Genomic DNA, 24,025 nt, shown 5'->3' on the forward strand with positions numbered 1-24,025 from the left:
AGCAGACATTACTCCACCTATCAGCTCATTCCTAAATACACCACCCCCTTCGCAAATTTGTTAACGTCTGGAAGAGGCAGGACTTGAAACAAGACAGACATTGTACACATGGTTACCAAAATATAACACACCACTTTTGAGCAAATATGGACATCACTAGCTAAAGGTATGTAACAGTGGCAAAATATCTCTAAGTCTGTAAGGTGCCACAGGACTTCTTCTTGTTCTCGAAGATACAGACTAACATGGCTACCTCTGTGAGACTTGTGGCATCCTTGACACCCAATTCATATATGTACACCAATAAATTCCTCCTGACCAGCACCTCGCTGTCCCAAAACACAAATCTCTTGCAATTAGAGCTGCATGAACAAAGATATTTTGATTTACTAACAAATCCCAAACCACCAAAACAAGACTGCGTTGAACTGAAAACAAAATGTTTCAAAATTTTCAGCAAACTAAAAAAACCAAAAAGAAAACTCTGGTCAAACAAAAGATTTTTTTCAATCCAAAACGAACTTGCAATTTGAGCATTTCTTGGATTTTTAAAAACTTTTAAAATAAAATTAAAGGAGGTATCAAAATAAAAAGTTGCTTCAAATGGGGAGGGAAAAAGCCAAGGTTCCTTTTTGGCATTGCTGAAATGAAACATTTCAATTATTTTGGATTTTTTTTCCCCTGGGATCAAAACAGTTTGGCAAAATTGATGCAAATTCACAAAAAGGTTCTCATCAAATCTGCACTTTCTGCCAAAAACGTGGCCTGGCCCTATCAAAGACAATAAAGTCTGACCCACAATCTTATCCACCCATCACACAACTCACAACCCCACAGCTCTGGTTTTCCAGCGAAAGCCAGCAGGAAGTCTGAGAAGTCACACACAGCCCCAAGAGCTCTGTTGAAGCCCTCCGCTTGAGTCGTACAAAAGTCATGAGAACTTTGGCCATCGATTCAACCACATGCAACCAGGTCTAACACAGACGCTCTTCTGATTCAAATCTCTTCCAATCTCCTACACAACTGCGTAGCATTCTTAGCACCTGCCAGCCACCATGCCAAATAATTCCTTGCACCTACAATGTGACGGGTAACATTGACGAAAAGGCTAGTGGGTGCACGCACTATGCCAGACGCAGCAACGCGACAGACTTACATTCAGTTCCCCGGGGACGGAGGGGGCTTTCCAACACCCTATGTGGGGATAACATCTTCAGGGCTGTTCTAACTCAAACTGACTAGAGAGAGCCTCCATGGGCCATTCTGCCCACCCAGAATTGCCAGCATGCAGCCTTTCCTGCCCAACACGCTGTGGGTCACAGCTACTATACTGTGGGAGCACGGCCAGGCCTGAATGCCACAGGGCCACGGTATGTTTATTTTCTCTCTTTAAAAAGAGCATAAAATGATGTGCCTGAGATTAAAGCAGCAATTGCTAGTGTTGCAACGAAGCATCACACATACTGCTGTGATAGGCCACCACAAAGAGGCACTGAGTGACATCCAGGGCTCCTCTGGAGGGTCCCCAGACACTCATGTAGGATAATGCAGACTCTGCTCTAAACTGTTTACATGTTCTATTGACACTGATCAGCAGCAGTTCCCAGAGCATGCTGGCAGCGTGCCCACGCCAGGGCTCCACAGAACTCACGAACGAAGGCCAAACTATTAGAAAGAGGTCAGGGAAAGGGGATTATTTACTTAGCTCCAAGACACCACAAGCGGGTTTAACCAAACATAGGTAGGAGAAGGGGAAAGGGAACCAGGTTAACTCCGATAAGATGGTGCAGTTATAAATGAATTGGATCCAGGTTCCTTTTATCAGGACAGCATGATGGCCAGAGACGCCTCCAGCTGGGGCTGTGAGATACTTTCCATTGTAAGCCCATTTTTAGTTTCTTATAACTTTGCTGAAGTTCAGTTGTTCAGACTGGTGTTTCCCTGTTTGCTCTCAAGATCGGCTTGTGAGGGGGATGGGAGACTAAGAGGGAGAAGTTTCAGTTAAACCCACTCAACTGTCTCCAAGAACAAGGTCAGGGAAAAACCGATTGTTGGGTCAATGACAACTTTTTGGCCAGTTGCTTCCCTGAAGCACTCTAACACCCCCACAAAACAAACCAGCAGTCCAGTAGCACTTTAAAGACCAACAAAATAATTTATTAGGTGATGAGCTTTCGTGGGACAGATCTGAGGAAGTGGGTCTGTCCCACGAAAGCTCATCACCTAATAAATTATTTTATTAGTGTTTAAAGTGCTACTGGACTGCTGGTTTGTTTTGATAGCATATAGACTAGCACGGCTCTCTCTCTGTTAGCACCCCTACAGTTGGAGGTAGGGACTGGAAATTTGGCAAAAGAATGGCCCTGGAATCAAGGAGGTGCCTTTTGCTATCACTTTGGAAATCCAGGGTCAAGTTAAATGGTTATTTACACCCACTCCATATGACTAATTACAGGGTTGCTGCTAAAAACCTCTGGTGGCCGAGCTGCACTGGGTACATTCCAGCCCAGCTGAGCTTCCAACGCAGTGGGGACAAACCCAGAGCTGCAGCTGGGGAAAGCACCAGCAACTACCCTCCCAAGGCAGGAAGCTGCTTGAGGTTGGGACTAGCAGGGGACAAGAGTTTCAGTCTCAGCTCTTCCACTGATGGACATTAATTAAGTGCATTTTCCGCCTGATGATGGGTTGACACACCTAATTTAACAGGGTAGTGGGCCTCACGCCCCCCAAGTCCTATGATGGTCGTGGGATGGAACAAAGAACCTCACCCAAAAATAGTGATCTCTCCCCAAGAGAGAGATTATTTACACCATGGACAGGAACTCACCCCTAGTTCCTTTCCCCTCTTGCTGTTCCAGAGAGGATGCTCTTTTAGCGAGAGCACTAGCTTGGCCTGGAGGAGATCTGGGGTCAAACCCTGCTCTACCACAAGCAGCCTGTGTGACCGTGGGCCAGTTATTGTCCATCTGTGCCTCAGTTCCCCATCTGTCAAACAGGGATAGCAGTGCTGCCATGCCTTAAAGCTGTGCTGTGAAGACAAATACATTAAACATTGTGATGTGAAAAAAAAATTGAGCAGTGAAGTAACTTCTGCCCCTCCATGGCCCTAGCAGGGAGGCAGCAGAGAAGGGAAGCAACATTGCCCAGTGGGTAGGGATCTAGGCTAGGACTGAGCAGAATTGGGTTCTAGTCCTTGCTCTGCTACCGACCTGTTCTGTGAACTTGGGCAACACACTTCACTTCAGTTACTCCAAAGGCTTGAAGAGGGATAGGCATGATCCAGTCTGTCTTTCCCATTTAGCTCAATGATTGTTTCCTGCTTGGGTTTGTATAGGGACTGGCACAACAGTGCCCCAAACTTGTATTGTGCCTCTACGTGCTACTTCAATTCAAACCACAAAAGACAGGTCAGGATTCCCCCAGTGCTGCTTACATTGGCAGCAAATAATTCAGGACCCTGTTCCCTGCACCCGCACAGCAGCGGGCAGATGCCTCCTTGTTCTTCTAAGTCACCCTGCTGCACAGCAGGTCTGGGACGCTCACCCTCCCCACGCCACAACATTCAATAGATCAAATGCGGGCCCAGTACAATCAATCACACAAAACCCCAACAAATTCACAGCAATAACAGTCAGATGAAGCATTTGCTCAGCGTGTGAAGGCCGCTTCAGTGGCTGGGGCCATGGTGTAGCACATGGGAGAGCTGGGTTCTTTTCAGCTGGCCTGCACACCCACTGCATAAGCCTGTAAGAGTCTAGGCTGTCCTTTGCCCACTGGGCACATCCCCTTCCACAGGAGCACAAAGCATCCATTAATGAATGGGAGACGCTCGCATACTACAGTGAGGTAGCTAGAGAGGTTCCTTTAATCTCCATTCATTACAAGGGTCATTCTTAAAAAGTTCCCACGAGGCCATGTGCAAAGGTACCACAGTATCTGAGGCATTCACCAGGGAATCAAATAACTACAGAATATTGAGGCAACAAACCAATTTTCAGGGTAAACTACAGATTTACATGTGTCACACAAGGTGCCATTAACCGAGCAGAAGCTAAGGGTGCCTCTCCCATCCTCACTCACGGGGCCTGCTGCTTTGCATTGGTCCAGGGCCACGAGGCAGCTGTAATCCCATTTTAGGGTGTACCATCTCAGGCCTTGCGAGATCCCTTAATGCCGCAAAACCCCCTCTGAATATCTGAAAGCCTGTGGCAGACCAGCTCATACAGCCTCCGGGCCAGCACTGCCATCTTATGGTAACTCTCCAAGGCCGTGGCTCCCAGAGCGACACAATTAAGCCCTTAATAAAATCAAGGGAACACAACCAGATGCGTAACCTGGGGGGTAACTAACCAGAGGTTCCACAGGGACATGGTGCCAGCTGGCAGTTCGCTAAACATAAGGTTGGTTTTTATCAAATCGAACCTAAGCTCTCAGAGGTACCTTCGGGGTACTTGACAACAAAAGCATTTCTGTTCCGTCTTCGTTCGCATTCAGCCGACAAAATTACAGCTCCTCAGCTGCACAGATGGGAAAAGGTGGGTCTTGGCAAATTCACCAGGAACCAGCTAAGCTGGAGGACTAAACCTGGATCCTTTCAGGTGCTCCAGTCCCTGAGTCCTGCTAATAACTACGCTACCTCCTTGGCTCTCGCAGGTGGTAGAGAGAGAACTCTCTGTTCCTTTCTCACCCTCCAGAGCCTTGGGGTTTCTGAAAAGGGAGAGGGTCAAATCTATCCTAGGTCTTCCCCCATAGCCCTCCCCTCCTCCATCCAAATACAATTGGGCCCCTCCCAGAAGCTTGCTTCCCTGTGTCCCCTTCACTCCAGACCCGTCTCTGTTGCTGCTCTGTGCTTGTTCAAGCAGCAGCTGAGGTCTGAGGTTAACACCCTTGCAGGTGATTGGTTCGTAATGGCTGGCACATAGGGATAACAGCCATGAACCCAGCTGAAACCCTAATCCCCCGCTAACGTCACGGCTGTTATTTGCCAAAGCTCTGCGCAGCAGCAGACATATGGAAGTGGGCTGTCTGCAGACTCAGGAACTTGGTGCTGTCAGCTTATATTTAGTTCCTAATTTGGCAAGAATTTTTTTTTTTAATTGGAAGGTTAAGTTCTAAAGAAATCAGTATCCTTGCTCCCCTCTTTCCCCACCACCACCCCCAATAAGTGGCAGGGAAAACTTCACAAAGGGTGTTTCAGTCCATCTCACTTGCACGCTGAAAGCCACCTGGAGGAATGGAACGAAAGGGGTCTGTGTATTTTCAAAGGTGTTCCGTGCTGGCCCCATTCTGCTCCTTCAGATATCAGAAGCAGAACACGCAGAGCCGCTGACAACGACTCCCTGTTTATAAAGTCTGTCTACACGGTATTTTAATGAGTGAAGTCACATTATTATGACAACTGCCACGAAACTCCTGAAGGCACCTAAAATAGAAGTCACCACCCATCGGCTGATTCTATCCTCCTTCCCCAAAATGCTTGTGCGTAAGAGTCCCCGAGTCACCGGAGCGACGTGCTCCAAACAACGTCTACGTCCGCAAACCTGGGGCGAGGCGAGGAGACTGGCCCAGGACACGAAACGAACGCGCCACCGAACAGCACCGCAGTGACGTGGTCCAGCAGGACGTTAGTTAGCCGGATGCTCTCATACCATGGGTGTGGCCAAGTTTCCCGTGGTCCTATGAAGTTTGCTTCCAGCCACTAGTGCTGACTCTCGGTGCTCTGTGCTGTTATTTAGCTGTAATTTGCCCCTAAATGTCTTCTAAGAGCTCGGTAAGCCACAGAAGGGTTGGTAATGTGCTAAACGCTATTGACCTCCTGTGGTTCAGCAAAATTCTCTCCTTCGGTGCCGGTCAGGTCCCGAGGGTGCCGGAATGGAGAGGTTCAACCTGGAAGTCGCTACTGCCGTCCCCTGTCAAGGCTGGCCAATAGGAACCGAGTGCTAAACTGGCTCTGCTGGGTAACTCCCCCACCCCCACCCCAGCCTTCCTGCCCACCTACTGCTCGCAACCACAGCAGTTACAGCAAAAAGGAACAGCTGTCCTGTGTGTTTCCCTGCCTCTCCCCAGCTTCCGAGCACATGGGAGCTGCACTGCTTTGCCCTCGCAGTTCTTGTCACAGCTTTCAAGCAAGAGAGGGACCATTCTGCAGCTGGCCTTTCGCTCTGCCAGGGCGCGCCCACCTTGTCCTCGCTGGTGCTACGAGCCAACCTGCCTGTGTGCCAACCGCATGCCCAACCAGGGAAGAGCTGTTCCCCACCAGTGGTCCCTGTGAGCTGTGTGCTTGTGTGACCTCGCAGCCAGGGATGAAAGCAAGTTAGAATTTCTAACAGGCCCTGTCGAATTGCAACCCAGGTTGCTGCCAGCTCTTTACATAGGTCCCTGCTCAGCCAGCTCTTGCATCAGGGCACGGCGCCTGCACTCAGGAGAGATTCAAATGCTGCCCAGCTGATTGGCAGCGCCCCCACAGCTAGGTTTGTTTCTCCTGGTGGCGCCCATCAGCACGTGCGTCGGTGCACATAATAAAATCATTCCGCATGGAGATGGAAAAGATCAGAGAGAACATCGTTCCCCGCCCCCCCCCGACTCCTGCTAGCTGGAGGAGGTCCGTCCACCCCCAACAAATCAGCTGGAGGAGACTGCAGGTCGGAGGAGACACCCACCCCTGGGGCGAGGCGGAAGGAAGGATGGCTGTGAAAGGGGGGGAAGGGCACAGGGAGCTTGGGTGGGTTTGGTGTGTGGGTGGAGGGGGGACAGCGTGAGCTTGATAAGGAGTTTGCGAGAGGGGGAGAACACTTTACCCAGGGGATTCTGGGAGGGAGTTTCCAGTTTTCAAAAACGGGCCTCAGAATGCAGACGCCACCACCCACCGCAGCAGCGATGGGCGACGGAATGCGGCTGAGCTCCCCAGAGCTGCAGGCGACATGCTGAGCAGGGGACCTTTACTTTGTCATCTCCACACGTCAGCCTAGCTAGAGAGAGCCGTCCCGCTCCTGCCCGAGCTTGTCATCAACAGGGCCGTTAAGGGCGGCCCCGGCAGGACACAGCTGGCAGGCTAGCTGCACAGAAGGCGAAAGACGGGCTCCGGAACGAGGCTGCATGGGCAGAGCAGACTTCAAAAACCCCCGTGGAGCATTGCACCGCTCGTGCGCCTTTGCAGGCAGGACGGGCTGGACTGCAAAGCACCTCACTCAGGCAGTCTGGAGGAAAGGCTGCCGGCCATGCTGGGCCACACAGGAGGTTCTGAGGTTGCGTTTCCCTCAACCCCACCCACTTGGACCCATGTCTCCAGAGGCGATCAAGATGCGTCAACCTGCTGCGCCATCTCTGCATGCCAGCCCGCTGGCCAGCAGCTCGGAAAGCTGCAGCTGCACTTAGCCGTATTTCAGCAGCTAGTGTGCGCATCTCCGGCCTTGTTTGGCAGCAGCTGAACGGGAGTCAGGAGAGCTGGGTTCTGCTCCTATCTGTCTCACGGAGCACGACTCATGACCTCGCTCTGCTCATTTCTTCCTGATATAAAACACTAGTCCCCTTTGCAAACTCCTTGGAGGTCCCAAAGGGGGTGTGCGAGTACAAAGTGCCACGCAAGGAGTTTGTGGCTGGAGGGGCAAGGAGGGACTAACACAACAGACGCACTCCCCCCAGCCAACGGATTAGAGACAACGTCCAGCCCCGGGTTGGCTGTGGCCGTCACCTCACAGGACCTGAGGTTTTTGTTCCAGAATGGGTGATGTGCCCGAGGGCTGCGAGCAGGTCTAGGAGGAGAAGGGAACAGAGGGCAATAGCTGCAGTGATACCGAAAAAGGAAACAGACTATAGGCTCAGACTGAACACAGAGAGAGAATTTACGTACACCCAGGACTGGGATTCTCTTGTGCCAGGCACTGCGACAAGCGCACATCATCCGACTTCCACTTATCCTTTACACGCCTCATATTTCCACTCCCTTTACCTGGTGGTGGCTGCACAGACAGGCCTTCAAAGGGCTTCCCTGTAAAAGGGACTCCAGTCCACAGCGAGAGACAGTCCTTTTCCCCATGCGCGAACACACCACACTGACCCACCAGACTACAGCTGGGAGGGGAACCATGGGAGATTTGCCCAAGGTCATATAGACAATCAGTAGCGGAGCCAGGAACAGAACAGTGGCTCCCAATGCAGTGAGCCCAGCCCCAGACCATGCTGCCTCCCGGATAACGACAGTCTCCAGATACGAAGGAGGATTCTAGGAAAAGATAAAAGAAACGTCTTCAGAGCCTGCGCACCCTTCTGCTCCATTTTATTTGGCTCTGTCTCTCCTGTTTGGACTGTGATCTTTGGTGGGCAGGCACAGGTCTTCCTACAGGTCTGTAAAGCACCCAGAACGCTTTTGGACGCTATATAGATAATAACGAGACGAGAGACATGCAGCTCAATTTTCAAAAAAGGAAAATATAATAGAAATAAAAAAATGCATCAGCCAACCAAACCGTCCAAAGGCAAACAAACAGGATGTTGCCCATTCTGGCTCTCAGAGGCAAGCACCGTGGATGAAGAATCCTATTAGTGTTAATGAGAATTCCACATGCTGTGGTTATTACTTATAGTATAGTAATACCTACAGGCGCCGACCGTAATCCAAGACCCAATGTGCTAGGAGCTGTTTACATACCTAGTAAGGGATGACTCCAGCCCGAGAGCCTACAACTTAAACAGACAGGAGAGACAGAGGGAAGAGAGGGGAAACTGAGGCACAGAAGGGTGAAGAGAATGGCTCAAGGTTACACAGCAGGTCAGAGGCCGAGGCAAGAATATAAGGTCCCCTGAGTCTCCATCCAGCGACCCACCCAGCAAACCACGAGTCCTCCCTACGCATGTGCATGGAGTAGCTTTATGCAAATGAATCGTCCCAGTGAATTCACTCAAATTACTCCCACACCAAGACATAATTACATGCAAAATGTTTGCGGAATCTGGGCCGTGAAGTGCTTGAAGGTCTATTCCTTACTCAGTCGCTTGTCAGAGAGGGAGACGGAATAGCCAGAGAAATAGCTGCCAGGGACAGCTTCCATATATTTAATCTTGCCTCACCGTCATGGGAACTGCAGTAGCTTGCCTCTTCCAGACGTACACTCTACGATTCTGTGACACTACACCAGCAATCTCCAGGAAGCCCTACCATGTTATCTCCTTGTACCAACCATGGTCACGTTGCGTTAGTTACGCTGAACACAGGTCCTTCCCAAAAGCAATTTTACTGGAATTGTGAAGTAAAACCTTTGAAAAAGTTTGCCTGGCTCCCGGGCTAAGAGCGTGAGGTCTTCACTGAACACCACACAGAGGATAAACCATGGGTATGTAACCTGGACAAAGCAAAGAGCATCTGCGGAGAGAACGGATGGTTTCTTCTGGACACTGCTTCAGGAGAGCCTGCAGAAATGTAACTTCTGCACGGATGTGCCTGGGGTTTGAACAACCAGATGCAGTAGGTCTCTGGCATTAAAGGAAATGCAGGGCTGCGTGTGTGTTTCAAACCACCCTGGCCTTACCGTGCTTTAACATTCCGGAGTGAGTAGCTACTAGATGTTTGTGTTATAATCTGCGTGTGGTAGAAGGGAAGGCAGAGGGGAACTGGTTAACCATGTAAAGCATCTCACTCATACAGGGCCAGATGCTGCGAGGTGCTGGGGTGGTGCGGAGCACCAGCCCCCACTGGTGGTGCCCAGCACGTGAGAATGGCAACACACAGAGCAGTAGAATGAGGCAAGCGCCAACCTGCATACAATGTGTGTTTGCCTACAAACAGCAGCACCCAAGCTCTGCCACCTCAGAGCACACTCAGCCCAGCTCCCAGAGCAGCTGCTTATATCCGTGTTAAGCAAACAACAAAAAATACATCCCTACAACTGTGCAGTGGAGCCCTCCCAATAAATATTGCATGGGGCTGTTGAATCATGCGGCGCAAGTGGGATGAGATTTTTATCTAACTCCCACATCGACAAAAGCGGAGCCTTTTAAAGAGGGGAGGGGGAATCAGAGTTTAAAGAAATCCATGTGACTAATTCTCTAGAAATTAAAATTTCCACACCAGCGAGATTCTGCGAATGCAGGCAGCTCTCCCGGGAGCAGAGCTCCCATTAGCATTCCAGCTAGCAAGTTTTCAGTGTTTACTGTTGCATCAAGCTTCAAGCCAGGGCACCCTTCTTAAATCTGAGCTATAGCAACCAACCCTCTTTACCTTCTGTATCTTCTGAAACCAACAGCTCTCTCCTGATTTCACAGTAATTCTGTCATCGCTAGAGACAACCCAGAGCCCTTCCCTTCTCCCCAGACCATCCGTACAAAATTTTCTCCCAATTCACAGCGGACGGAGATATCGTGCATTGTTTTTACCTTGCTGTCTTTAGCAGAAAACTCAGAAGAGTTGGAGATTTTCATAGACTTTGACCGGTGGGACTGTTGCCAGAGCGAGTCTTCTCGGGAGTACTTCACGGAACCTGTGGCTCTCACTCGGACCTTGCTGGTGCTCTGCACGCTATTAACTCCAATCATTTCCAAGAGTGAGGGTGTGGGGGAAAGGAGAGAGAACGGCCCGTCCCAGACCAGGGCAGGGTAGTAAGGCTGCAGACCAATCTGTAAGGACTGTCTGTGGAACCTAAGCTGCAGCGATCAGTGTTTGCTTAAAATGCACCCAGCTGTCTCCTTCAGCATCTTCAACTACACTGTTTGGAGCCAGCCTGATTGTTCCAAGCACTGCTCACGTCATCAGCCCTGAAAAAAAGACAGAAACTCCACCCCTGCTCTCCTTCCTTCTTCAGCATCCACTCCCCCTCCCCAGACATGCACTGCCACAGGCAAAAACACCAAGCGGTGGCTCCCAGCTCCTGGAACAAATGGCTACAGGCCAAGCAAAGCAATTCATTCTCAATTCCGAGAGCAGCCCCTTCATTCCTGTGATGTCAGGCCTCCCTCATTAATGTTTTCACTGAAATAAAGACCCCACAAATAAAAGCCTTCGGTAACCTGTCAGGCACTGGGTTTCACGAGTGAAAAAAGCTGATGGATTCCAGCACAGCACAAAACCAATCCCAGAGCTGCAGAAAAATAAAGACACCCCCGATGCTCTCTGCCCTTTATGGGCAGTAATAACGCTTAGTGCCTCTCACAACACTGTGACGCAAGTACAGTAAACTCTTTCATATCCAGCATTGCCGGGACTGGGAGGTTGCTGGATATTCAAACATACTGGATAATAGAGAGGAGTACCTAGCAATGCAGAACACTAAAGAAAAAGAAGATTAGATATTAAGAAACAAAACAGTGTGCAGAGTTCTTTATTTGCCAACAACAGTAGTACTGTACACTGTAAACTCATCCTCTGTTTGCTGTATTTACTTGCACTGTATTTACGTTCACCGTACTTATGGAACACAGAACTAAATGGTTAAAATGTCGGTTATCTGTCAGTTCCAGATGATAGAATGCTGGAGATGGAAGAGTTTCCTGTCCTGCCAGGTGCCCTCCCGGGGGTAAAATTGAGGGGAGGGAAGGGCAAGGGATTGTCCAAGGGCACCCAGTCAATCAGTGGCAGAGGTGGGAATAGGTGCCCAAGGCCGGAGTCTCCCCTTGGCAGTGAAGGACATACAGACAAAGGAAACATTCCTGCTCCCTGTCAGGCCAGCACACTCACTCTGGTCACCAACCTGAGGGCAATTTGCAGCCCCCGCACAAATCCAGGCACCACTCCACTCAGACCCCACCAGGAGGGCTTAAGTGATCTGCAGCCCTTATGTCAGCCTCTATGCAGCAGCAAATGTCACCCAATCAGTGAGTGCGGTTCCAGACCGGGTGGATGCTCCCAGCCCGGGAGAGGAGCTGGTTAGCGAAGTGCTGCAAAAGCACCATCATTTCTGGCTTCCGGAGACCCAGAACGCAGCAGATTGCACATCACCATAGCAACCAGCTCGGGGCGAGCGCTCTCTGCTATGCATGGCACAGAGGTAGTGGCAGCTGCTGAAACAGGATGGAACAGGTAGGCAGCCAGTACAGGCAGGGAAGAGGAGCAGATGATGGCAACACAGCCCTGAAGCCAGGTGAGATGGTACCCACATGAACAGCAATGAACGACAGCTGATGCAAGGCCCAGCTGCCCTAGGCTGAGCATGCAAACACACCAGGGCCTGCCTGTTGTACTGCTGTCCTCTGTGATGGCCTTTACCCACCGTGATACACACACTGGCTGTCAAGCAGTTGCAGATCCATAGTGTCCAAGGCCAGAGCTAATTAAATCATCTAGTCTGATCCCCTGCACTATGCAGGCCAGACAACCTCACCAGTGAGATTCCCTCAGGAGCAGGAAAATCCTCAGGTGGCAGAGAGCTGGGTTAGCTGGCCATGTGAGACGCTTTCAGCCGGGGAGCATCCAGACAGCATTGCTGTGCTCAGGCTAGGCCAAGGGTTCTTAGGAAGTGCTGATCGCTCCGGTAGATTGGACACTTCTGACACAGGAAATAAACAAATCAGGCCTGTATGCAGTTCCTGCCTTCCATCCTGCGCCTGAAGAGGTGTCACCAGGTTCCAACAGACAGCACTGGTACCGTCAGCATACCAGCAGCACGATGGGCGCACCAGACTTCTGCTACAACAGCCATAGGTCCATTCTGCTTGCTGGCAAAATCTCCCCCGTCATGGCCACCAGCCAGGTCTGTTCACTCCCACGTGCCCTGGCTGGAAACAGTGGAAATCACCACGGCCGTGGACACTGCTAAGCCTTCCTTACTTGTTAGCACCTGCCTTCTTCATGGGGTGTTAAGGATTTGTCTAAAACACACTTTCCGTTAGGAAAGGCATCTTTTCCACTTGCTGGGGTGCCCCTGAGAAATGAGTAAGGCTTGGTCAGCACGAGAGCATTAAGTCAATTGCAGATATGCAAATCTAGCTATGGCAGCTGTGTAGCTATAACTGAGGACTACAATCAACTGACCCGGCCATCTAACATGGAGGGAAGTCAACAGGAGAAACTCTCCCGTCGACCACCCTTACCCCTCCGGATATTGAGGAGTACAGGGGTCGACTGTTGACCTCTGACAGTTTGATTTTGCACATTTCTACCAGGTGCATGAAATCAAACCCTGGAAAATCGACCCTGGCCAGGAAAATCTTCCCAGTAGCGTAGACGCACCCTACGTCACCTCACACTGTATTCTGTAATGCCAGGCTCACAGCAGAGAGGGCATACAGCTTTCCTTATGCTCACTCCTCTTTAATCTCCAAAAGAGACCTACCTACAAAGGTATACCCCTGTAATGTGCCATATGAACAACAGCCATTGCCCTGCTTCCCGTCCCCCACGTACGTTAGCAGCAGCCTAATAGTTCAGAGATTAAAATATGCATCAGACTATTGATTTATGCTTGCAGATATTTTGCCATCTGACTCTATCACGGACTGACTGCGGAAATCTGTCGTATGATGCAGCAAACTTCCCCTCAAAGAGCTCCAGGCAGGTCAGAGAGACAGAACGTGGCTCAGTTAAAAAGATCCTTCAAGGAAAGAAAAGTCCGTGGGACAGATCTACTGCTGGTATAAAACTGGTGACGCCGGTGGAGCTAGAAAGGCTCCGGTCCTGTCTCTGGAGGCTGTAAAGCATCACCTCTGGAAATCAGGCCCTAGCAGTCTCTGTTTGGGCACCCAAACTGGGAAGGCGCTTTTAAAAATTTTGGTCCAAATGTCACCACCTTGCTGTTTTCATAATTCCGCCCTAAGGCCTGTGCCACGATGCCTACAGATTTCCAGCACGCCACACAGCCTAGGCAGGGGGCAAACTGAGCCCTGGGCTCACTGTACAGTGATTTGCTGCCTTTCCTGATATCATCCACCTGCATTCTGTCATCACCTAGATTGTGGGGTCCTCAGGGCAGGGAGAACCATCTATACAGCATGTCACACTGTTGGGCTCGGATTCCTGATTGGTGCTGCCAGGTGCAACTGCTGTGTAAATAAAAAACAGTAGAAGGAAGAAATTAACGAGCATGGACCTGGAAACTCTGGGGAGATGCAATTAATGCAATTTATTTTAGTTCAAAATATCAGATGGTGATGTGAGCACGAAAGCCCTACCTGATGGTACTGGAAGACACATTCAACATGGGCTTTGTGATGCATGATCAGTGGCCTGGTTTACGCCACTGAGTTAGGCTGATGTAAAGCAGTTGCTAACCCTAAACTAACTCATGCCTCACCGGTCGACCAGAATTCTTCAATAGGATCGACAAGCAAGTGGAAATCCAGTGGACTTGTATTTCCAGAAAGCCTGTGACAAGGCTCCTCACCAAAGGCTCTTAACCAAAGCAAGCAGTCATGGGGTAAGAGGGAAGGTCCTCGCATGGACTGATAATTGGTTAAAAGATAGGAAACAAAGGGTAAGAATAAATGGTCAGTTTTCAGAATGGAGAGGTAACTAATGGTGTCCCACAGGGGTTCGTACTGAAACCGACCCGTTTCAATATATTCATGAATGACCTCGAGAAAGGGGTAAACAGGGAGGTGGCAAAATTTGCAGATGATACTAAACTGCTTAAGACAGTTAAGTCCAAAGCAGATTGCGAAGAGATTCAAAAGTATTTCACAAAACTAGGTGACCGGGCAACCAAATGGCAGATGAATTTTAATGTTGATAAATGAAAAAGTAATGCCCATTAGAAAACATAATCCCAACAATATGTTTAAAATAATGGTGACTAAATTAGCAGTTACCACTCAAGAAAGAGATCTTGGAGTAGTTGTGGATAGTTCTCTGAAAACATCCATTCAGTGTGCAGCAGCAGTCAAAAAAGCAAATACAATTAAAAGGGGGATAGAGAATAAGACTTAGGCTACACTACCCTGGAAGATCGACCCAGTCAGGGTCAATCATCTAGTGTTCAATTTCGTGCATCTAGTAAGGACAAGTGAAATCAACTTCTCAGGGGTCACAGTTGACCCCTCACTCGCCGCACAACATGAGGAATAAGGGAGGTCAATGGGAGAAACTTCCTGTTGATCTTCCCCAGTAGAGATGGCCAAGTTAGCCAAACACAGATATGTGAATTCTAGCTATGCAACTGCTGTAGCTAGAATTGTGTATCTGTGGTCAACTTCCCTTGCCTAGTGTAGATGTAGCCATACAATATTTTATTGGCTCTGCGTCAATAACTGGACTGAATATCAACAAGGAGAAGACCAAGACAATGAGGATCAACAAGTCCAACACCACCACTATTGCACTGGGAGGGGATGACCTGAAAGATGAGGAGCAGTTTTCCTACTTGGGGAGTATTATGAGCAGAGACGGAGGAACAGACTATGATATCAATGCCAGAACAGGGAAAGCAACAGCTGCATTTAAGACTCTTCTTGCCATACGGAGATCGCGAAAAATCTGCGAAGACGAAACTGTGGATTGTCAACACAAACGTGAAGTGTGCTCTTGTATGCATGCAAGTCCTGGCATACTAAAATGTCTTCAAATCACAAGCTACAGACATTCATAAACAGATGCCTGAGGTACACCCTTCAGATAAATGACAAGACTTGGTCACAAAGGAGGAGCTTTGGAACACAGAATGACAAGAACCACTTGACGTTCAAATCAAAAGAAGAAAGTGGGGATGGCCAGGCCACAGTCTCAGAAAGCCACCATCCAACAGAGTCCATCAAGCTCTCACATGGAACCTGCAAGGAAATGCAAAAGAGGAAGACACTGGACAACATGGAGAAGATCTACTGCGATTGAAGGACAAAAACTGGGGTACTCCTGGGGTCAACAAGAAGTTTTGTCCCAAGACAGAGTGAAGTGAAGGAGACTTGTAGATGGCCCATGCAGCACCCAGAGCACAAGGGTTTAAGTCACGTCTATACCAATTCATGGTGCACCCACCACTGGAATACAGATGTGGTCACCTCATCTCAAAAAAGATAGTTCAGCATTGGAAAAAGTTCAGAAATGGTCAAAAAATTATTAGGGGTATGGAATAGCCGCTATATGAGGAGAGATTAATATGACTGGGAATTTTCAGCTTAGAAAAGAGAAGACTGAGGGGAATATGACAGAGGTCTATAAAATCATGACTGGTATGGAGAAAGTAAATAAGGAAAAGTTATTTACTTTTTCCCATAACACAAGAGCTAGGAAATTAATAGGTAGCAGGTTTAAAACAAACAAAAGGAAGTGTTTCTTCAAGCAATGCATGATCAACCTGTAGAACTCCTTGCTAGATGAGGCTGTGAAGACCAGGACTTTAACAGGATTTTATAAAGAGCTAGATAAATTCATGGAAGACAGGTCCCTCAATTGCTATTAGCCAGGATGGGTAGGAATGGTGTCCCTAGCCTCTATTAACCAGAAGCTGGGAATGGGCAACAGGAGATGGATCACTTGGTGATTACCCATTCTGTTCACTCCATCTGGGGCACCTGGCATTGGCCACTGTCAGCACACAGTAAAACTGGGCTAGATAGACCTTCGGTCTGACCCATATGGCTGTTCTTACGCTCTCTGGCCATACTGGGCTCCACGCTGACAGGTAGGTCGGTGCAAATGCTCCTGGTGAGGGTGCACAGTCCAGCAGAAGTAGCTAGTGTGGACAATCCAAACCGATTTAATAACTGCAGTGGCTGTAGAATGACATAATTTAAGTTGACTTCATTTTTTAATGTCGACTTGGCCAAAGCATCTCCTATTATTTGAAAAAGAGTTTTACTATCTATGAAAGGCTAAGACCCCACTGAGCACCGCTCAGGCCTGACACTAGTGACAACAAGTAGACGGTTGTTAAAAAAAATCCCAACCCACTCCCTGAGACCAAATGCAGCATAACTGTTAGGACACCGAAAAAACCAACAATATTAAGTAACAGAGACGTGGCCGCGTGAGTCTGTACTCCAACAAAGCAAAACAGCAGAAATGTAGCACTTTAAAGACTACCAAAACGATTTACTCGGTGATGAGCTTTCGTGGGACAGACCCACTTCATCAGACATTAAGTGAATCTGTGTATTCACCAGAGGAAAACCTTCCTCCCTCTTAAACAAAGAGAATCCACAATCCAAACAGACGCAGTTCAAGTGGGTTCTATGGCATTAATGAAGAATATATAATTTATCTCTTCTTAAACATAGCCACTAAAAGGTGATCAGCAATCAGATGTCTTCAGAGAGCTGATATTACAGAGATATTTAATACAATGATTTCTGAGGTCTGTTGACCAGTCAGGTTAACAACCTCAATTAAATCTTAATGTCTCGGTCGACCACGTACACAGCCGTCACGGATACCTGACCACAACTACTTTTGTCTTCTACACGCCCAAGCAGTCAGGTAAAGGCAAAGATGAAGAGATGGTGTAACAGGATATCAGCATGTTTCATGCATGGTGGGAGGAGGATGGATATCCATCGAGCTTCCTGATGTTATCTAGCTATGCCGTCTTCATACTAGCCGTCTAATCTCTGTTGACCACAACACACTATACAAGACAAGACATTCACAGAAATGCTGGGACTAATCCTATCCCCACAGAAGTCTAGAACAAAACTTCTGCATGGGAGAGTCAAGAATGCTGTGTTCGCCTCAATTAGAACGGAGGATGTACAGGTATCGGACCTCAATGAAGATTCCCACAGGTCCACAGAGCTGTCTCTGAGCCCACTGATGCCCTGTGCTTTACATCAGTGAATGGATTTAAGTCAGCATAGTAGTATGGGAGTGAGAATCAGGCCTTATCCTTCAACCTTCTATTTTTTTTCCTTTTTGCTGGGGGAAGAAGGGAAGACAGAGGGAGACACTCCATCTCAAGCCAAAATAAGTCGTGGCTGAAATGAAGCATCATGTTATTAATCATGGGGACTGCTAAGGGAACGAAAAACTCCTTTGCAGCAACTGCAATTTCAGGGATACCAAAGAAATGCTGCAAAAATCACTCTGCACATCCCCCTTACCACTGCTAGAAACAGAACTGGGGAATGAGGACACTTCACTTTCCCGCCAGACTCTTCCCTCAGCCCATGCTACCGTCATACTGGGGGCCACACTCTGTTTTATTTAAACCAAAACAGGGAAAACCTGCAAGGGAACTGGCTCCAGTTGCTACAGGACTGATTTTAATAACTGCAGTCTCTTCGGTCCCCTGCCCACACAGACAAATAGAGTTATGCATTAACTGAGATTTCCATTTGCAAATTATCAACATACCCATTTAACATCCAAAAACGTTATTTGGTTAGCAATCAAGTGGCCAAATGGCAATGAAAAGGTGACATACCACTGAACCCATCCATCAAAAAAAGCCCCGGAGGCGAGAGCGGGGCTGGTGTCAGAATTCACTGATGAATCACACATCTACATAAACACGGGGAAAAATCTCTCTGCCTACTTCAGGGACAACCTTGACTCTGCACCTGCAACAGATGCTCCCCACATCGATAAAGCCTGATCAGCCCGGATGAGACGCTCCTCACGCAGCCTTCACTCAGCTGTGCACTTACGAGTGTGTACGCCAGCCCCTGATTCACACAGCTGAGCCCAAGCCAAGAAATCAAGGCTACTCGAACAAAGGCCTGGGCTGTATGTGGGTGTCCTGCATTGCATTCGGAGCTCTGCCTCCTACAAGGCGCAGCACGGGAAGGAAGACAAAGCCCAGGGAGCAAAGATAGTCTGTGGTTTAAGTTAGAGCAGCTCAGAGCAAATAACATTAGGCAGCTGTACAGTGATCTCACCAGGGCTGCCTGGAGACTGCTCAGGATGCCCAGTGGAGCTCCTGGCCAGGGACACATCCCTCTGCCACGCTCCTCCCTCTTCCTGGCCCTGCCTCCAGCATACTCCCCAAACCCTGGGCCTGTGGAAGTGGCATGGGGCAGTGATGTCAGATCTATACTGCTCCAGTGCTTGGAGAACTTTACCCCAGCCCCTGCAGCTCCTCATGGCTCCCACGTTCCAGCGAGGCCAGAACCAGCCCCTTCGGGCACGTCTCCACTGCACTCTAAGCCCAAGCTCTGACCCTGTTTGAGCCCAAGCCCTGCGTCCGTCCACACACGGACTGTCTGACTCAGGTCAGCGAGCACATACAACCCTACTTTGGTGTGAGCCAGAGCCAGGGCTGTTCATTCTGCAGTGGGGGCGCAGTTCCAGCTGCAGGCTCAAGTCAGAAGGTCTGCACAATGGGCTTTTGAGCACAGCTGTGAGACCCGGGTCCAGCACCTTTAAACACAGCACTGCAATGCAGTCTGGACATGCTAGCACAGGCTGAGAAACACCGAGTCCAGAAGCCCAGGTCTCCACAGCTCTGGGCTTAGAATGCAGAGCGGACGCCCGCTTCGTGCAATGGTAGGCTGGCTACCTGCGGCCCATCAGGCATCCACATGTGGTCCAGGAGGCATTTTCTTGTCTGTTGCCCATGGCTGCCAGATTCCACTGGTTTCCATCTGCCTAGTTTCCCTAGTTTCCTAAAGCAACAAGCACCTGAAGCGCCCAGGGAGCGAGCTGCAAGCAGGATGCACACAACATTGTGAGAGCCACGCGCTCCCTCTGCAGTCAAACTGCTGCAATGGTTCCGGCGGTGCGCCCTGCAAATTCAAGGTAAACAACCGCAGCGAACACAACTCCATGATCCTGGGAGATCGTCTTGGTTACGGCAATCTTCGGGCCCACTGAGAGGGAGGAGGGCCACTCATTAGCCTAGGTTGCCCATTGCTACGTTAGTATTTACTACACTCATCCCTCGCTATACGAGCACAACTGGTTCCTAACTTTTTGCTCGTAGGCGAACGCTCGGAAGAGGGACACTAAATTCCTATTAACATACGTGTAAAAGACTCTGATTGGTTCCTAGTGCTGGGAGTGGCAGCAGGTGGAGCTGCTTTTGAAAAGTAAGTGAACCCGGGGTTGGGAGGGGGTTAAAGGCTGGGGGCAGTTTGGGGCCATGAGTGGGAGGGAGGGTTAAAACCTTTTGGTGGCTCAGGTGGAGGAGGTGGCGGCTTGCTCCTCCTGGCTGCACCAGAGGTACCTGTGGGGGATGCGGGGGGTTTGGAACGGAACAGGATATGGGGGGTGTTGGGAGCAGGCAAGGGGAGCTGTGTGGGGAGCTGTGGGCTGGAGGAATGTTGGGACTGGGCGGGGGCTGCGGATTTCCTCACCCCCACCGCCAGGGACCCCACAGGCTGGCTGGGCTCCAGCAGCCGGGCTGCCACTCTCACCAACCCGCACCCCCCTGCCCCCGCGCCAGGGACCCTGCGGCTTGAGTGGAGCCAGTCACGGGGCAGCCGGACTCTCGCTGCGTGCCCCGCCCCCACCAGTTGGAGCAGAGCCAGCTGCAGGGCTGCTGGTCTCTCTGCCCCCCACTGGGGACCCAGCGGCTAGCTCGTATTAGCAGGGCAAGTGCACCCATCTACGAACATTGGTAAGTATCTCTCTCCCCCGTTTTAATGAGTACTTGTAAGTAAAGTGCTCGTTAAATGAGGGACGAGTGTACTTAGTATTTACTAATCTCTTATTAATACCTTACCCTCGGGTAATAGGATCTTGAAAGAAAAGTCAGTGTTCTGTTTCACATCAAGCACCAAAGAAAAACATCCACATTCACACTGCAACACGATGTTCTTGCCTGAAAGGCAAAGAGTCTGTGTCGGTTACAGAGAGTGTCCCAATGTCATTCTAAAAGCACGATGCCTAACGGAGGCCTTACCCGAAAGTAATTCTGGAAACCAACTGAAACTGAGTTTTTGAAAAATACGGTATGCATTATATTTCTACTCCCCCTTTCCCTGAGCTGCAGTACAGAACTTAGATTTCTAGCAGATCAGGGGGTGGAAGATCAAAGAATGTTTTTCAGAATTTATTTTCTTCCCACGTGGAGGTGGGAGTAATATGTCAGAAGGACCGAAATGTATGTGTGGCATTGTATTAGAGATTTCCCGACTCTGACGGAGCCAAGGCTTGTGATTTTAAAGTCACAGTCCTCGCCATTTCTGAACAGTACTGCATCTATTTTTCAAACTGACAATCTTGACGATTTAGAGGCTAGATGGAAAGCTCAGTACTTACGTGTTCATCTTCCAGAGCTGCTAAACATTTCAGTTAATGAGTCAGATTTTAACTTGACAGCTTTTATTAATTTAACAGGACGAACAAACTGATTGTTCCTACTTTAAAGAGTCCATTCTTTTCAATGAACTGCCCACAGACAATACATTATGGAGACTTTGCCTTCGTGGATGAAAACAAAGCCCCAAACAATCTCTCAGAGACTGGTACTAAACTACACAGCTGCTGCTAACCCTGGAGTCTCAAGCGACTTGCCCTCATTCCCTGCCACCTGGATGTCTGCGTAAAAATCGGGGCCCTGTTTTACTAGGTACTGTATACACCTGCAGGGATAAAGAGTTTCTTCCCCGCAGAGTTCACAGCATCATTAGCTAAAGATGCAGACCAGCACAGAGGGATGAAGGCCACGCCACTGGTACAGTCAGGAAGAAAGCCCATGTCTTCCAGTTCCCAGGCCAATGCTCTATCCACCCTGAAGCGCAGAAGAAGAGCGCATATGTTTCCAAACACCCATTAAAGGGTCTGTCTCTGGAGTGCTTTGTCACGGTTCAAAAAAGCATCATCTCCCTCTATTCAGAGGCATAACGCTGGCATGCAGAACCAGACTTCTGCTGCTAGCTCGTGTTGATTTCCCAGACAAAACACTAGGGCTTATCTGTCTTTGGAGAAGGATACAGATATTAAGAGTTTTCTGCTTACGTGGTTTGACTCAAAAGCCTGGAATCCAGAAATAAAGCACGGTAGTAGAACTTTTCATTATGTCCCAATCATCCACCTTAACAATAACACGACACCGACAAGGCTAATACACAGTATCTCTTAATGCCCCTTCTCATGTCTGTGTTCCAGCAGGTGTACAGCTTTACTGGGTGGAAAGGTATCAGAATCTCACTGACTAGAGAAGCTAATTAGCAGTGCATGTCCATTATAACAATCCACGTCATATTCACAGTTCTGCATGATAAACAGGTTTGCCTTAACTGGCTTTGGCACCTAACAGGTAATCCACAACGCTCATAACCACGAGCAATGGGGAAAAGAGATTAATCCCACAGGAGCACTGGTAACAGAATGTGGGCAGAATTAAGGAGGTCTGGGTGACCTCTGTGACTGGGCTTGAGCCAGGTTAATCTGTTAGGGGAATGGGCAGAACTAGGGTTACCGTATTTGACCTTTCAAAAAAGAGGACCTTCCTGAGAGGGAGCGTGTCTGTATTAGTATCTAACCGCTATACTATAATACTAGAGCACATTATTGCAACGTGAGTTGGTCGATACTGATACAGATACACTCCCTCTCAGAGGCATCTTCTCTTGTATATAGTAACCCTAGGCAGCACATGGCTGTGTGGGATGATGCTTGTATGCAGAGAGATGCCTTTACGCTGCATTTCCTGGGCTCTGTGGTTTTCCGTTTGGCATTACCTTGATAACCTGAATGGTTTGGGCCAAGTGGGTTTTTTTTCATATTTAAATACATTAGAAAGGGCTCCAGACAACAGCTTGCAAATTTCACCCCTACTGAGGAAAATACTAAAACAGACTGCAGCAAGGCTGCCTTCCTTTTTCCCCTTTTGTTGTGTGTGTGTGTGTGTGTGTGTGTGTGTGTGTGTGTGTGTGTGTGTGTGTGTGTGTGTGTGTGTGTGTGTGTCAGGTTTTTTGTGTGTGTGTGTGTGTGTGTGTCAGGTTTTTTGTTTTTATTTTGTTTCGATTTGGGTTCTTTTGGTAAAACAGTCTCTAAATTCTTGATCCCACATTGAACAGACTTCTATATATATATTTTTTAATGTCCATGCTTTTGCTATCCCCATTTGCAAGACCATATCGATAAAAGCACTCAAGGGATTAATACCATCAATCAGTGGTGCATAGCCTTTCCCTGCTGTCCCCTCCCCAGGAATCCCTTCTCACTCCCCTTTCCATTCTGCGGCAGCGGGGCGGTTACAACCCCTTAGGGGAGAACCCATGCTGTACACAAATGAAAAGGTGTGCGGAGGACACAAAGGAAAGCAATTAATGAGCACACATCAGCGGGATCAGCATGATTTCCTCTGGGTAAATGAGGAACAACTAAGCTACTTTAAATTCGCCCCCTATTTCCATTAGGCATCTGAAATGACTGGACTGGAACAAACAGGATGCCGGGAATCTCTTTCTAATCAAGAGTTTGCTTTGGAGGTGTAGGGGGTGGGGAGAACTCACACTAGACAGAAAGGCAAGAGGCAAACAGAAGTAAACCCCAAACTAACTGCAAAAGACTAACAACAAGATGAGATACACACTGCCTTACAGCTTCCATCGACTCCAAAGAGTCAGATTAAGGATTCATATCAGAAACTAAGGTTCAGATTTTCAAGAAGTCAGAACCTACAAGCTCCCATGCAAAAATGTGGCCCCTTTGCTGAGGTGCCTCTGTGGGAGATGAGCAGGTGCTCAAAATGGCTTTGAAAATTGGGCCTTACGTGTCCTAATCTTCAAGTTGGATTTGACTCCTGCCCCCATGGGACGTTTCCTAAGGAGAGTTCTAACCAGCTAGTCTGTACCACCATACATTGTCCTCTCCTTTTGGTACAGTCACCCTAGCGCACAGGACTCTAACCTCCCATCAGCACCTGCCAGTCATACAACAAGCCTGTAGCAACTCCACAACCAGGCCATCTGCTAAACTCAGGGTTGTGAGTTCAATCCTTGAGGGGGCCAGTTAGGGGTCTGGGGCAAATAGATTATACAAATCTGTCAGGGCTGGTGAGAGGCCCTGCTGTGAATGCAGGGGACTGGACTCAATGACCTCTGAAGGTCCCTTCCAGCCCCATGAGACAGGCAGGTAGATCTCCATTCTGTATGCACTGGGGAAACATCACTGCCCTGGCCAGCCTGCTGGGGGACAGCCCGCTTCAGGACTCCCGTAGTAAGACGGAGCGTTGCAGCTTTGTCCTTCACCAACTCAGGAGTAACTCACTAGCAACACAGGGCC

The 24,025-nt window shown here is 49.0% G+C and overlaps 1 protein-coding gene across 5 annotated transcripts in view; it reads right to left on the minus strand.

Moving 5' to 3' along the window:
• The window catches only part of PSD3 (pleckstrin and Sec7 domain containing 3), a 136,472-nt gene that overhangs the window by 40,001 nt on the left and 72,446 nt on the right, over positions 1 to 24,025 (minus strand). Inside the window, exons 10-11 of one of the 5 annotated variants that reach the window (XR_012645610.1) lie at positions 12,309 to 12,848; positions 10,573 to 10,746 (exon numbers count right to left, since the gene is read on the minus strand). The exons of 2 other annotated variants lie outside the window; for them this stretch is intronic. Coding sequence is in view for 1 of the 3 variants with exons in the window: in XM_074994605.1 (XP_074850706.1) it covers positions 12,813 to 12,848 (36 nt within the window). In the remaining 2 variants the exon portion in view is untranslated. Of the gene's footprint in view, positions 1 to 10,572; positions 10,747 to 11,375; positions 12,849 to 24,025 lie in introns of those variants that run through there. 2 more of the 5 variants (XR_012645609.1, XM_074994605.1) reach the window with 2 other exon arrangements.

This window comes from Carettochelys insculpta, chromosome 5 (genome assembly GCF_033958435.1).
Source record: "Carettochelys insculpta isolate YL-2023 chromosome 5, ASM3395843v1, whole genome shotgun sequence".
NCBI classification, from domain to species: Eukaryota; Metazoa; Chordata; order Testudines; family Carettochelyidae; genus Carettochelys; species Carettochelys insculpta.